This window comes from Micropterus salmoides, unplaced genomic scaffold (genome assembly GCF_014851395.1).
Source record: "Micropterus salmoides isolate LMB-PRFRI ecotype aquatic unplaced genomic scaffold, ASM1485139v1 Ms_hic_scaffold_5, whole genome shotgun sequence".
Taxonomy (NCBI): Eukaryota; Metazoa; Chordata; class Actinopteri; order Centrarchiformes; family Centrarchidae; genus Micropterus; species Micropterus salmoides.
Genome location: NW_024044237.1, coordinates 24,530,979 through 24,544,916, shown reverse-complemented (window position 1 = coordinate 24,544,916; position 13,938 = coordinate 24,530,979). Strand labels below are relative to the sequence as shown.

The following is a 13,938-nucleotide window of genomic DNA, read 5'->3' as shown; positions in this document are numbered from 1 at the left end:
CCCAGGTTGCTCTGATAGTGGCCTTCAGCTCTTCTGCATTGTTGGGTCTGGCGTATCGCATCTTCCTCTTCACAATACCCCATAGATTTTCTATAGGGTTAAGGTCAGGCGAGTTTGCTGGCCAATTAAGAACAGGGATACCATGGTCCTTAAACCAGGTACTGGTAGCTTTGGCACTGTGTGCAGGTGCCAAGTCCTGTTGGAAAATGAAATCTGCATCTCCATAAAGTTGGTCAGCAGCAGGAAGCATGAAGCGCTCTAAAACTTCCTGGTAGACGGCTGCTTTGACCTTGGACCTCAGAAAACACAGTGGACCAACACCAGCAGATGACATGGCACCCCAAACCATCACTGACTGTGGAAACTTTACACTGGACTTCAAGCAACGTGGATTCTGTGCCTCTCCTCTCTTCCTCCAGACTCTGGGACCTTGATTTCCAAAGGAAATGCAAAATTTACTTTCATCAGAGAACATAACTTTGGACCACTCAGCAGCAGTCCAGTCCTTTTTTGTCTTTAGCCCAGACGAGACGCTTCTGACACTGTCTTGTTCAGGAGTGGCTTGACACAAGGAATGCGACAGCTGAAACCCATGTCTTGCATATGTCTGTGCGTGGTGGTTCTTGAAGCACTGACTCCAGCTGCAGTCCACTCTTTGTGAAAGTCCCCCACATTTTTGAATGGGTTTTGTTTCACAATCCTCTCCAGGGTGTGGTTATTGCTTGTACACTTTTTTCTACCACATCTTTTCCTTCCCTTCGCCTCTCTATTAATGTGCTTGGACACAGAGCTCTGACCCTCTGTCCAGCTGCTACAGTGCTATTTTAAACTGTTATGCGTCAAATGCACATATATTATACACTACACTAGACTGAGAGACCATTTAAAGGCCTTTGCAGGTGTTTTGAGTTAATTAGCTGATTAGAGTGTGGCACCAGGTATCTTCAATATTGAACCTTTTCACAATATTCTAATTTTCTGAGATACTAATTTTGGGGTTTTCATTAGTTGACAGTTATAATCATCAAAATTAAAAGGAATGAACACTTGAAATATATCAGTCTGTGTGGAATGAATGTATACATTATACAAGTTTCACTTTTTTAATGGAATTACTGAAATAAATCAACTTTTTGATGATATTCTAATTATATGACCAGCACCTGTACTTACACAATAGGGCTATACTTGCTGTTGAGCATGAATTAACTTTACTTTGAACATGAATCTATTTAATCTGTTCAGACTTAATAAGTACTCTTTGGGTCTGTCAGGGATTACGTTTTTTTTTATTTTAAGAAATCTTCTATATTATGCAAGTTCTATAATAAAAAAGCAGCGTTATGTCCTGTTTTTTATTTTAGGCAGGTGTGCAATTGCTACCTCAAGCAATGAACAAAATGACAGTGTCATTCTCTCAGACAGTTGTGGTTCTGCTACATCTGGAAGGCTAGGCTGAAAGACTGTGTTTTGCAACCTAATCCACGTTTGACACAGTGCTGTAGAAACCCATTAACTCTGAGAGCGCAGAACCTTTAAATCGTTGTGAGGACACACAGTTTGTCCATCAAAGCTGCTGTGCGATCACTGCCGCTTTGCTGAATATGAATGAAGTGGGAGCTAACCCTAACCTTTCATCTCCTAGACAGATTCCTGTCAGATATTAAAACACATGCATGCCTGAGTCGCTTCTCTTCACCTTGTTTGTGAACCAACACATTTAATGAGAGTCTTTTTCCGGGAACTTTGGCATTGTAACAAGCAGCCTGTTTGATGTGTCTGTTTGATTATCCCCCAATTGAGTTGAGTGGAGGTTCTGCCTGTAAACATCAACAAAGGACACAGAAATCACAACAAGTGGAGATCATCCACCCTTCCTCAAACCTTTGCTTGCAACCATTCAAGGTAAAAAAAAAAAAAAGAGGAAGCTATTCATTGAATTGGCTCTGGATGTGATGAATAATGTAGCACTGCAGTGGTACATTGGAGCACTCTGCGCCATCCCATTAATAGGTTTTAACAACCTGGCGGTCTTGTAGCTGACCCAGCTTGGTCCCAAGAGAAGCTGGAGGTGTAGTGGACCACTTTCTCTGTCTTTTGCTGCCAGGCTGCCTTCTGCCCTGGCTACAAAATTTGACTCAAATGATAATGACAGCAGTCAGTTGTCACTATGTGTGCTTTGCTGTTACGAGATAGAGCCAATTCAGTTGTTAAGCCAAAAATCTACAGTTAAATGCATAGTCATTCAAATGTTTTACACTTCTATCATGACTTTAACAGTTCTCCAGAAATTGGAGGTCAGTAGAACTGGAAAGGATGGCAGACTACTGTCCTATCTGCTAAAAGTCTCTCTGTCTTGTTCTTTAAAACTAAGATATCTCAAAGCTTCTACATTTTATTCCCTAAGGATGAAAGGTAAAATAAAACATATTTGATTTAAATATTGCACTTTACTGCCATTTTCCAAAAGTCTTGCAAAATGAAAGTTCTTTTTAAGCCATCCCACTAAAAGTTTCCATCTTCTTTTCCATTATACAGATTAAATATTTAGATTTCTACAGTCCATAGTAAGAGGTGTTCTGTAGGAATGACTCCATAAAAATATTTCCTTTTTACTGTGGAATATGTTCCCATCTTGTTTCTTTTTGCAAGGTTGCACAGAGTGAAATATCAAAGCAAAATTGGTACATTTCTAAAACAAAGACAAAATCAATGCCCATCACACATCTAAGAGTGTTAACTTGAAATGTATTTTGTGATGCCAAAAAAGGGAAATGAAAGAAGGGTTTTGAAGGTGCACCAACTGTCAGTGATGCTGTGCCTCATTCCTTTCATGCTGCAGTCAGTGCTCTACACTGATGTTCTTTTTAAGAAAGATTACATCTTGTTTTAGGTGTAAAAGTACAGCACACTTTGCCTTGTGCACATCAAATAGCTCATTCAGACAAAATGGTAATATAAGACTACTACCATTGTCATTAACTTTTTAAAGAACATCCTCTTTTCCCTGCTTGCCTCTTTTTTCTGCCTTATTTGTGTTTGGTGTGAGTACTCTACCTATTCTAGTGTACTAGTGTTCTCGTTCTTCTCTGTCTATCTAACCCATCCCCATTTGTGCCTTTCTGTTGCCCTCTGTGTCTGATGTGACGTGTGTTCCAATGGTGTGCGTCTGCTGTTTGTGTGTGTGTGTGTGTGTTGTATCTGCACAGTTAACTATTGAAAAAGACAAGCTCAAAGAGGCTCAGAGACTCATCAGGGAATCTGAAGCCAAGGTGGGTGTCCTCTTTGCATGCATGGCCTTTGACATAATCTCACATTTAATTACCTGCAAATCCAAGTTATATATTAACATAATTGGATTGTGGTGCTTTAAATCTTTTGTCAGGGTAAACTCTCAAACTGATTATGGAGCTGATGTTTTGACATCTCTGCTGTCCTCTAATCTTCATTTGCAATAATCAAATTTAAAACTCAAATACTGTATGTATTTGCTACAGATGTACACTGATTTAATACCTTACTGGAGGGAATGCTTTGTCTGTTGAAATGACTTATCCACAAAAACAGATAACATGCTTCAATTAACCTATATATTTACTAAATTCCATTAAGCTAAAAGATACATAAACAGCTGGAATCTATGGCAAACTATAGTGGTTTTTAACTACACCCATTTCCTGCATGTTTAATACAATTTGCAAAAGTAAACACCTTTGATTGAATTCCTCTATCAGCAATGAGATTGGGGCATAGATGTAATCACACAGCATTCTGAGTTAATTACCTGCCATGCTGATATATATATATATATATATATATATATATATATATATATCCAAATTGGGCTTCTACTTTAGACAGAGGTCCAGATGAGCTCTGCAAAAGTAACATCCTTCACAAGCTGGCAAGAAACACATCATTAAATCATGCTGGATAATATACATATTAGATATCCACACAAAAAGTTAATATAAGAGGGAGACATTTGTGAGATCTTAAAAGTCATAATTAATTATATACCTTGTTGTAAAATGTACAATTTCTGTTTTGCATTGCATAGATAGACGTGTGTGTGTTTTGTCTCACGTAATCATGGATACTTTCATATTGTATTCATACAATCTTCTACCTATACTATATACTTGTGTTTGCTAATTCAGACCGTTCAGAACATACAAGAATGGACATAAATGAACATGTTGCATACAAAACATGAACGGGTTACTTAATTACAATGCAAAACATGAAATCTGATGTTGTCTCACATGGATATTTTTTTTTACATGTTTGTTTTGGTGTCTGAGGAAGAAGAAGCCAGTGGCAATGGAAATCGGATCCCAAGGGTTCTGTGAAACACTGGGCTTATTATTATTGTGCAGATCAGAGAAAGAGAGCTAGCGAGAGGGAGAGATAGAGAGAGAGAGATAAAGACTCGGATGGCCCTTCATTATGGAAACAACTGCGCTCTAATTTAGCAGCTAATTTTCTTACATTCTCTCATATTAATCTTAAAAGAGAAAACGGGCCACAGAGGGCTCGAGATTGACAGACATGTAATCATTGGATGTGGATTTTCACTGAAGAGCTCTAGGCGATCTATGTAAGAATCTCCTTGCAGAACACCTTTTTAATTTTGGCCCTAATAAACAATCCGCCAATGCCATTATGTAATGAAACACAACATAATGTCTTTAAATATGAAGCCAATTACATTTTACGCACACAATCAAGTGACTGGGGAAAAAGCACATAGTGGGGAATTGGTTTTGTAAATGAGAAGTGCAAGTGGAAAGGCTTTTTGGTAAGAGTCGACATTTAACCCAGTCTACGCTTGGATGTCTGTAATTGCTGTATTTGCATAACTTTTTTTCTCTTCATTTTTCTATTGGCATTATCACTGACCTGTGTATGTGGTATGTGAGATAGTGCAGACATGTCAAAGGACTGAAAGACTTTGTCTTATCAGTCTTGGGTCCAATTACATCCCTGTGTACTGTTTAATAGCCTGCCATTTTGAGGACTTGATGGGAAAGCAACATCTTTATCTTTTGTAAATTAAAATATCGGGCTGTCCCCGACTAATTATTTACATAGTCGAATCAGAATCATCAAGTCCGGCCTATAGTCGACTGATGGTCGAATCATGTATGTTTTTGTGCGGGGCGATTGCGAGCCGAAGCTAAACTGAGGCTTATTGTTGATCATTCTCTCTCTCTCTCTCTCTCTCTCTCTCTTCTCTTTCTCTTTCTCTCGCCTGCCATTCACCGGTCTTGTGCAGAGTTTTTGCAGTGCTGCCGACAACTGCATGCATGTTGCGGTTCCTTGCAGGTCTATTTCAAGTAGCGGCTGTTTAAAAACGATAAAATATTCTTTGTGTGGTTCATCAATGGTGATAAATTATCCGAAAGTCCCGCGAAGTGCAGACAACACGGCACAACACCAATTGGGGCTCCGTCTCTCCTGCCACTGCACACATACATGCTACCGTACACATGCGCACTGACGACCCAAGGTTTAGGGTTACAATTTTGGATTTATTCACTCACTTTAAAAACATTTATTTGAAGTTTTTTTTTTTTTTTTACATGGCTGTATATTAACTTATTGAGAGAAAACTTGTTTTATGTAAAATCAGACGTTGAGCATCCCCATATCGCCAACATGGCATGATCCTTGTTTCCCTGGAAGCTTCGACTGTGAGATTGAAAGCGGAATCAGACTCTGCCCATCGAAGCATCGAATCTTCGACTATTTGGGGTCAGCCCTATTAAAATAGTGGTCAATCACAGGTTTTTCTCCAACATTTGTCTTTGTATTTACATACAAAAACCACAGGGCTTAATGAAGATAATAGGCCAACCTTCTGGCTAATTCACAACTTTTTATATAAAGCAGCGTTTTGTTAAAGTAGAATTACAGTATTCTTGTTCTAAAATCAGATGAAGTGGTCGTCTTTAACATCACTGGTGTAAATATGACTTGTGCTTTCAGTGGCCAAGTATAAACAAACTGCAGCAGATCTTGCTTTTTGTGGCTATGATTAATAATTATGAATTTATCTGCTGACATTGATAATTTCACTTGAGTTCTTGCAACCTTTTTACAACCTGTTACTATATTGCACATTTTGAGACAGCAACAATTATGTCAAGTACTATGACTGGAACATGTCCTCACACTGCATTTAAAATTGCTTTGGGGAGTTTCTTGTTTTTTGCAACTATATTTTACTTTTGCCTCTAAATTTCTATTGGTTTAAAAAACACGATGATATACTTAACCCAAGTATGCAGGCAGTTTACCTACGTACAATATCTCCCAACTTGTAATTGAACAGTTTTCACTGCTCAAGTATTTTTTTTGTGAAATGCTGCTATAAATATCAGTTACCAGAGTTTCAGTTGAATCTCCTTGTTTAGTTTATGCCTAATGTCCTAGTGTATAAAGCGTAAAACTATGACTTAACACAATCGTCAGTCTGCATTACTGATGAGGCTGGATTTCAGAAAAACAAAAATAAACTTTACAAACAAAATTTTTTTTTATTTAACAAGCTAAACATAAATACATGCATGCTTGCTTACTTACCCTGTTAAAAGACTCATAGCAAAGTCAACTTGGCAAACATATCCACAAAAATTGACCTCATGTGGTCTGAACTTGCAAGCACAGAACCTAGTAATCCTTGACACTACAGTGATGTGGTTGACTGTTAATGACACACACGCACACACCCTATTCTTTGCCCACAGTCAAAGCTCATGGCAAGTCACTAAGATACTAAAGTCAGCAAAACGTTGTTTTTCACAGCACAAAAATGCCTTTTCACTGGCACAAAAACAAAATGAAATATGCCTTATGGCTTTTTCCTGTTGGGATCAGATTGAGGTTTGGTTTAAACCAAACACAGCCTCACTTGATATGTAGGCTATCATTAAAATTTCTACTCTGTATTTGCAGATTGCAGCGGGTCCAACTGCGCCCAGAGCACCACCTCCACCACCAGTACCAGGGGGTGTAGCAGCTCCACCTCCCCCTCCACCACCTCCTCCTCCACCTCCACCTGGTGGCTGTCCTCCCCCTCCTCCACCTCCTCTTCCCGGCCATGCCGGCATTCCACCACCTCCTCCTCCACCAGGGGGAGGACCTCCACCTCCCCCACCACCCCCTGGTTGTGGGCCCCCACCTCCTCCTCCTTTCTTTGGGGGCCCAGGTGGGCCTCCTCCACCTCCTGCATTGCCTGTCATTAAGCTGCCTTATGGGATGGAGCCCAAGAAGACCTACAAGCCAGAAACTGTGATGAAGAGGGTCAACTGGATAAAGGTATGGTTACCTGAGCTTTGATTTACTGAAACATATATTCTCATGGGCACTGATAATATTGCTGATTTAAGACTGAAAGGGTAATATTATTCCACTGTTTACAAGACATATGATGCAATCTTTACAATTGCACATGTGGACATTTAGCACTGTCTTTAGAGTATTGTTGAAGTGAGAGTACACAATAAGATGATGCACAGTTGGAGATCCAAATCAAAAGGAGCTCCATTCAAATGCACTCTTAATCTAGTCAAACAACCGTTCAGCCTCAGGCCACACTATTCCACACTCAGCACCCATTTCAAAGGATTCAACAGTTAACAATTTTCATTGCTCAAATGTCCTTGGATTCCTAGCATAATTGAATGAAGACTGAGTTGCATAACGTTCCATCACATTTGAATACAATTTCAATTGGACATTCTCGTGCATGTGGGCTTTATTTTACCATAGATAATTTATCCATCGCCTGAGGAGTTCTTAGCATTAATTTAATGGTTCTTTGCTGATGCTTGTGTGACCCTGCATTTTAGTCTTCAATTACTGACAACAACCAAAACATCAGACTATTTCCTTTGACATTATGTGTTGCATATTATATTTAATGGTTTCAGTGGAATCAAGCTACGTATTCAAAATAAATTTTTCATGTGCTTTTTCAATGTGTTGAGGGCCATTGTAGTTATCTCTTCGCGTATTTGTTGTTTTTGTAAAGTAAACAAATGGGGTATGTTTTGGTTTGATACATTATTTTTTTTAACATGACACACATAAATGAGAGAAAGAAATATGGATAACAGATGTTCCATTTGTAATTTCTGTTACCTTAAGGGCTCTTTAAAATGTCATGTATGCAAATGTTTCGCTCTGTGTGGGAATTTCCTGAGCAGTGGGTAAAGTTATTAATAGTGTCATACAGCAGCAAGGAATATCAAACCTGTTGTGGAAACGATAAGAAAAAGAGCAATTTGGTTTCTTGTTTCTTAATACCAGCCGAGACTATTTGTGCCTTTATATCTAAAATATTGTGCAGTACCAGTGTTGTTTTGCATATATGATTTGTGTGCACGCAGTGACATGCAATTGCCCATTGTCTGGGAAGTGTACAGAAAGAGGTAAATGTGTGGGAGCATTAACCTTGCCTCCACAGGAATTGTAGTTTGGTGATGCAAATGAAATTCGTAACCACCTGAGGACAAACAATCTGTGTCTCTTATGTCGATTAAGTGGGACAAGAGTTGTCTGCCTTTTCTCTGCACAGCAGATGGAAGTATGGTAGTGCCAGGAGCAACCATGATTTGGTTGTTTAAAGAAGGATGGTGAAAAAAACCTACATCCCCTCTATCTAGTACCCCATACATGTCCGACAAGGTTACTATGCAACACTGAATTTTCATACACATCTATGTGAGCATGACTTGTTGATTCATCTGTACACAGATGACTACTTGCATACATACAAACATACAATGTAGCATACATACATGTTTAGATCTTGTACCAAAAGTGACATATTCACACTCAATCGGGGCAGCTTTTAAAAGCGAAAAAGTAGAAATATTTTTGCATTTTCAGTGACAGTACCAGGGATGTGGTGGCAGTGCATTCTCAGTCAGAAGTAGTAGTATAAGACACTCACATGGGAAGAGACCAGCTCAGGCAGACACTGGGAAATGTCAGCTTTGTTTAAGTGTTAAATGCATTTTAAATTAGGTTGAATAATTTTTTTCCTGCATTTGCTTCCATATACAGTATGTGTGTCAGTGATTCCCACAGAAAATTATTAGTGGAGATTAAGTAGGGGGCTGTCTGAATGCCAAAATAAACACACACACACACACACACACACACACACACACACACACACACACACACACACACACATGGTGTTCTATTTTATATGCATTCCCCATGAAGAAATTAAATTCATATAATCTTAAAATGCTAATTAAGGACTTTAGACATAGGGGAATGGCAGAAGATGCAAATGGGATGAGGGACATAACTTCTGTCGTACAGAGCACCATGATGCAGGCTCATGTTCACGCACAACATTGGGTCATTTGCTCAAGTTATAACAAATGCCTTTACTCAAACATAGAGATGACTTCTTTATTCTGGTCAGACCCAGCACGAAACATAGAGAGTCATACACCAGGCTGAATGTTTAGTAATACAATGTTATGGAAATTTAAATTAGAATTGCCCCAAACATCACCCAAGAAATTTTCACCAGCTAAGTATACAGTCTATTAGTGGTCCTTAGTGTATTTGTTAATTTGCCCAATAGTGTTTTTTAATCAATGGCAGGTGGACTATTATTATCTAGTTTGGTCTGCAGTTAGAGCAACTATTTCAAACCCAGGGACAACAGATGCAAATTAGCTCCTAGCTAACTCTGGTGCAATTATTTAAATTGTGCACTGTCCCTGTAAAAAATAAACAGTTAAATAAAAAATGGGAACACCAAGGTAAACTATGAACAAGGTAAAGGACAAGGTAAAACTGATATTAATATTTATGTCTTGCACCCTTTTTCACCTTTGTGTTATTACACACCCATTGACTCATTACTAATGTGTTTTTTCAGTTATATGTCAGTATTCTTAACAAGACCACTCTTGATAGTTGGTCATCTTGGACTTGGTTAGTAGTCCTATGTATTTTAGCAAAGCCTTTAGCCACATCATTCTCATTCGTTATTTTTGAAAACTGGGTTGCTCTCTTTAAAACTATTTAAAATCTCTGGCAGGAACATTTTTTTAGCTGTGGGCATCATGTATTAGAAATGTCTGACATATCTTGTGGTGTAACACAGGGCAGTAGTCCCAGCCTCCTTCCTTTCTTATACATGCTTCTGTTGGCCAGTGTTATTACATAGTATTATGGAACATAGCTATGATTATATACAGACACAAAATGATGATTTCACTCTGCAACGTGACACTAAACACATATAAACACCCATTCACATGCATAAAACTAATTAAGATTATTTTAAAAAGATAATAATGTTGGTGCAAACAAAAATTCAGCAGGTAGGATGTTTCAAGCTTTAGGTGTATAAACACTGAAAGCGCTATTGGCAAATTTTAACTGCAGAAATATGGAGGAAATGCTGTTACCTGAGCAATTTGCCAGGATGATAAACTGGGAGTGTGTCGTATATATAATCCAGTGCCAGACCATTCAGTGCTTTGTAGACCAGGAGCACTACCATAGAGCTGTATTAACATTTTCTTGCTACAATATTTGAATAATGAGTTAATAAATCAGTAACTGTGCTAAATGGCATGATAAAAAAGATCTGGTCATCTTTGGTTTGCTATTGAGTCTTAGATGAAGAATAATAATGCTTGTTTTTCCCTACCTTGCTTACCCAGTTGATATTTAATAACCCATTTAGCAGCATGTTCTAATTTCTAAAACATCACCAAAAGCAGAGCTTTGGATTGTTTACATGCTCCAATCATCCCTGTCTTGCTTGTCACCAATTTGTTTTAAAATTTTACAATGTTTATTAGTTCAGTTGAATGTGGACATCACCTATAGAGATAGAGTTTTATACATGCTTTAGATGAGGGACCATTTATACATAGAAGAAGGTTGATTATAGAAATAAAATAACAACTGCAAGTAACGTAAATAAAGAATTAGTTGTGTAATTCAGATAAGCATAAGTGAATTACCAAAACACAGTCTAATTTATTTAAAATTGCACATTTATAAGTATTTCAAATTTATGTTGTACTGTAGTGATGTTAATGATAGCCAGTTCAGGTATGATGGGCCTTTCGCAGTTTTGTAGATGATAAGAATACTATAATGCATTCTGATAATAGTAGAATAGTAGTAGTGGTAGTAGTAGTAATATTTGTGTTGGTGTTGTTGTAGGTATAGTAGTAGCGTTTTGAAATATGAGTCATTGCATTATTGAATTTTTTGCTACATCGAAATTCCCTATGTCGCCACTTTCTCTGAATTAGGCTATCACAGACATGGCAGACTGCTTTCTAGGACTTGCATTGTATGAGAGCAAATAAGAGTACAGCGGCTCTTTCATCTACACTCAACACCAAGCAGCTCATGTTGAAAGTTTCATAAGCCTTCAAATAAAGCACCTATTGTTGCCATTATAGGACTCTGCAACACTGTTACACTTACCACCGTTTCTATATGGCCGTGGGAATAAATGCCCAGCATCAGCTGGAACTCTCTGTCTGTATTGCATAAGTGTTGAACTAAAACCTCTTCTGTACGTAATTACTGTGGTTTTGAGGAGGTTAACTGCAACAGTGCAGTAGGCCAACTGCTAGTTCAGGCCCTCGATAAAAAGACACAACAGTGCCACACTAACAGCTCTCACCCCAGCACTTAATGTACAACATATGCAGTGTTGTGTCACACACATTATCAGCTAGTAATAACTGCAATATAATAAGTGGGTTTCTTGATGTCTGAATATCTCTGTACACTCCTACTCTGTCTGTTGTCTATGGAGCAGTGTGGAGGGGGAAAAAAGGGGGGTTGAGAAAGTATCCCCATGGCCTTCTATCACCTCAGTGTGTGTAGGGGCTTGGTTGCTTCTTAGAGGCTTTGCTGTTTCATACTAGTCTGGGTAGGAGGAGTGTATAAACAAGGTTGCTGAGGTTTTGTGCTGCAAACTGAAATATATATCACATATTTCATTCATCTCAGGAGAGGTCAACTAGAGCTTTGATGTGTCGGGTTCAGTCAGGGTCTGTCCACACTTCATCTTTTAGCGTGGTCATATTCATGTGATTTGTCACACATGAATATTTGGACTGATTTTATTTTATTTTTTGCTACTCAGATACTACAAGGGCATGTGTGTGTCCACACACAGAAAAACACACACAAACACCATCTCCAGTGAGAAGAACTTTTTGAGTGGCAGGTTGGTGAAATGGCGGTCTCTGATTGTGGTGATAATGGAATCCTTGTGTCATTGCAGATAGTGCCTCAGGAAATGGCAGAGAATTGCTTCTGGATCAAAGTCAAAGAAGAGAAGTTTGAGAATCCTGACCTATTTGCTCAGCTCTCCCTCTGCTTCTCCTCGCAGAGCAAAGGTAAGGAGGCGTCATCTCTCTTCATCCCTTCCTTAATTAATCTAGACACACATGCTTCATTTAGCCTCTCCGGCAAAAGATGCCGAAGCCACTTTCATCTTGTGACACTTTAAGAAACCATTTTTCTCACTGAAATGTTAATTATCGTAAAACCAAGCACTTTTTCCACTGCATTTGAACACCATCTATATATGCTCTCAAGTCAAATCTATGTGCCAATTAGGGATACCAGTGCTCTTGCTGCAGTGTTTGTATGTGTTTGTGTCTTTGAGAAAGCTAGAAATGCAATGTGGCTGCTCATTGTAGTTGTTCTTTGTACTCTTTGAGTAGTTTCAGATCAGTGTTCTTTTGTGCACGTGGATGTGCACAATCTTGAACTTGTACATAGATGTGTGAACCGAGAGCAGCTATGCTTGGTTTGTTTCTTGCCTTTTCCAGTCCAGTAGACCAGTCGTCCATCAGGGAAGTCGGGAAGGCTTTTGTGAAGGAAGCTCTGGGAGTTTTCTTGTCCCGGCCAGTTTGTTTCTCAGATACACAACCAGGCTGCCTAACTTGCTGATGAATAACACAAGCAGTATAGAGCAAGTTTGTTTGTATAGGAGAGGGTGTGTAAAGGCACTTGATGTATTCCTCCCATGACAATTTGAGTGTTTTTCCACTTCTTTGACAGTGTGTGTGTGTGTGTGTGTGTGTGTGTGTGTGTGTGTAGTGCACACCTCTTATTCTAGCAGCAGTGGGAGGGAAGAAGTCAGAGGCTTGTCAAGTGTAGAAGAGTCAAATCTGAGCTCTGTCAGGGTGTGTGGACATGACTGTACAGAGTCCTCCAACTTTTCCCATATACCCACAGTCTGTTTGGACACCAGTCAGCCCTCCAGCAGCTTCTTGCTTCGTCTTTCTCAGGAGCCTCGGGGTCTACAAACTAGACTCATCTCTTTTTTTGTCCTGTGAAATAAATAGCAATTTTGCCTCAGCTGCCGCAAGGTGATTTGCCAGTATAATACAGATGGAGGGTGAATGTGAGTAGGGGAAAGAACAGTTGTTGCAAGGCTTAATGAAGTGGCAGGGATAGACCTCTCGTCGTTCACCAGTGTGTATCTGCCAGGGACTACATTTTTTTTATCACATGCTCTGTGACATTTCTGAAGTAATTGACAGTCAGACCTTTTTGACACCTTTGCAATACCTTTTTAATTATTCACATTCTCATTGTGTTCTTTTGTTTGAAACATAAATTGTTATTTAGGGGATAGATTTAACATTTAGTGTTAATGAATTAGCAATATGTTTGCAGAGCACTGCTGCTATAAAATACATTTTCAGATAAATTCTTAAAGTGAAATACAACTTAACATTTAGAGTTCCACAGACACATGGCCTTAATTCCTTTTGAATGCTTTATTAAATTCACTTTCTCACCCACTGGGGTTTCAAAAAAAGCTCTATAGATAGTCCATGTTCCCGCTGGCAGGGTAGGAATTCATGATCCAGCATTTCCCCTGGGAGTTACCTTTGCTGGATCCCTATC

At 38.9% G+C, this 13,938-nt stretch overlaps 1 protein-coding gene across 1 annotated transcript in view; it reads left to right on the top strand.

Moving 5' to 3' along the window:
- The window catches only part of diaph2 (diaphanous-related formin 2), a 434,333-nt gene that overhangs the window by 158,451 nt on the left and 261,944 nt on the right, over positions 1–13,938 (top strand). The window contains exons 17-18 of the mRNA XM_038699417.1: positions 6,961–7,323; positions 12,299–12,413. Coding sequence (XP_038555345.1) covers positions 6,961–7,323; positions 12,299–12,413 — 478 coding nt within the window. The remainder of the gene's footprint in view (positions 1–6,960; positions 7,324–12,298; positions 12,414–13,938) is intronic.